This window comes from Seriola lalandi, unplaced genomic scaffold, assembly GCF_002814215.2.
Source record: "Seriola lalandi dorsalis isolate HSWRI2012SDOR001 ecotype SW California unplaced genomic scaffold, Sedor1 jcf7180002001465, whole genome shotgun sequence".
NCBI classification, from domain to species: domain Eukaryota; kingdom Metazoa; phylum Chordata; class Actinopteri; order Carangiformes; family Carangidae; genus Seriola; species Seriola lalandi.
In genome coordinates, this window is record NW_019472124.1 from 1 (window position 1) to 1,776 (window position 1,776).

The window sequence follows — 1,776 nt, forward strand, 5'->3', positions numbered from 1 at the left end:
TTTTTTTTTATCATCTAAAATTTTGGGAAACTGTTCTGAAGATGCTTTGTTGGCACGTATTGAAATCTGTTTTGAGAACATAGTTTCTTATTTATATTTATAAAGAATGTTTTACATAAAATATCACTCATTACTAAGCACATTAAACACAACAACACACAATATTGGTGTAATATATTTTTAATGAACATAAATTGAGAGGTTTGATGCATTATATTACTTTCTTTAATCCACCCTGTGGACACATTGGACAGGATCATCTTTGTGTATGTTTAGAAAACCTTAGACTTTAATGATTTCAGCAGTGTAGGCACATCAAGCAATAAGAAGAATTGTAGTGTGAGAGAGATGATAGAAACAAGAATTTGTATACATGTCCCATTTGGAGTGATCACTAAAAATCAAACAACAGCAATCATAAAAAAAAAAAAAATACCATAATTACATTGATGTTCTGCAGAACTTCTCCACTTTTCTGACAAACTGAACAAGGTCACTGGCCAGCAGCTGAGGCTCCTCGAAGGCAGCAAAGTGACCACCTCGAGGCATGAAAGTGTAGGAGTAGATGTTTCTATACCTAATTTGTGCCCACGATTTAGGGCAGTGCATTGGCTCCCCAGGGAAGGCAGCCAGTCCAGTGGGCACAAATATCCCTGTCCTAAATCAAAACAGCAAAATTTTATTAGGGTCAGCATGATGGGATAAAAGGGGTTGTCAGGTATGCAAAATACAAGTTGTGAGTTTTGACAGTATGAGCACTTGGGCACATACTTTGCATCCGGTCTTTTTTCAGGATTACTCTTTAAGTTCTCTTTGTAGAAGCGCATGGAGGAGACTATGGAGCCTGTGGTCCAGTAGATCATGACATTTGTCAAGAGGTCATCCAGACTGAACTTCCTGTACAAATGCAGTCATTTATAATTCATTAGAGACAATAACAATCACACAATCCTTGTTGAAACTAACCCCATATAATTTCTATGATGATAATACTAGAAGGGTGAGAAGGAACGCCTTCTTGTACCTCTCCAGTCCACCATCGGCCAGATCTCTGTTCCCAAGATCAGTCCAGGTGGAGAATTTCTCCAGAATGTAGGCAGCCAGACCCACAGGAGAGTCATTAACTCCACAACCTGTGAACACCATTTAAACTATATTAACAGCTGAAATAATAATGAGACCACAAAATATTTGTAACACTTGGATTTTTTTAGGTAGCTTCTCATAAAAAGCTTTGAAAAACAGTGAGTTTGTTTTTAATCCATCAGCAATGTCAATATGATGATCAGAATCAGTGAGTTTATTTCCTGGGTATGTATGTCCCTACCTGCAGTGTCTGGTTTAGTGGCCTGAATGTGAAGGTAGCCTGTTTCCCTCAGGATGTCCCAGACATTCTTCTCAAAGAAAGGGAACAACCGGTGGACATCTTCCCGACTGAAGCCCACCAGGAAGGGCAGATAAGGACCAATCATGAGGGACAACAGCACTTTGAACCCCGTACTGGACGAAAACATGTTTAAGTGGAGACCTTTCACGCACCTGGGAAGATAGTTTGTGAAGCAGATTACTAAAAAATATAATTTTTACCTAAGATTATAGACAATTTTAATCTGTATTAAGTATCAATGTATAGCTATAAATGTTTGTGTATTTCTTGTGGTAAAATATCCTTCATTTATTCATGTCTACTGGAATTTGTAGTGTCACTGGTTTTGGTCATTGTTGCACTTTGTACACTGCAAACACTTTCACAACTGATGAATGTCACAATGCTCG

At 38.0% G+C, this 1,776-nt stretch overlaps 1 protein-coding gene across 1 annotated transcript; it reads right to left on the minus strand.

The window, feature by feature from the left end:
* Positions 1-164: 164 nt before the first annotated feature.
* On the minus strand, positions 165-1,739 carry LOC111664329 (epoxide hydrolase 1-like). Its single transcript, XM_023418861.2, has 4 exons — positions 1,328-1,739; positions 1,025-1,133; positions 772-897; positions 165-658 (listed from the first exon to the last, which is right to left on the minus strand). The coding sequence occupies exons 1-4, from the start codon at positions 1,512-1,514 to the stop codon at positions 442-444; spliced, it is 639 nt and encodes a 212-aa protein (XP_023274629.1). The 5' UTR covers positions 1,515-1,739; the 3' UTR covers positions 165-441.
* Between the last annotated feature and the right edge of the window lie 37 nt (positions 1,740-1,776).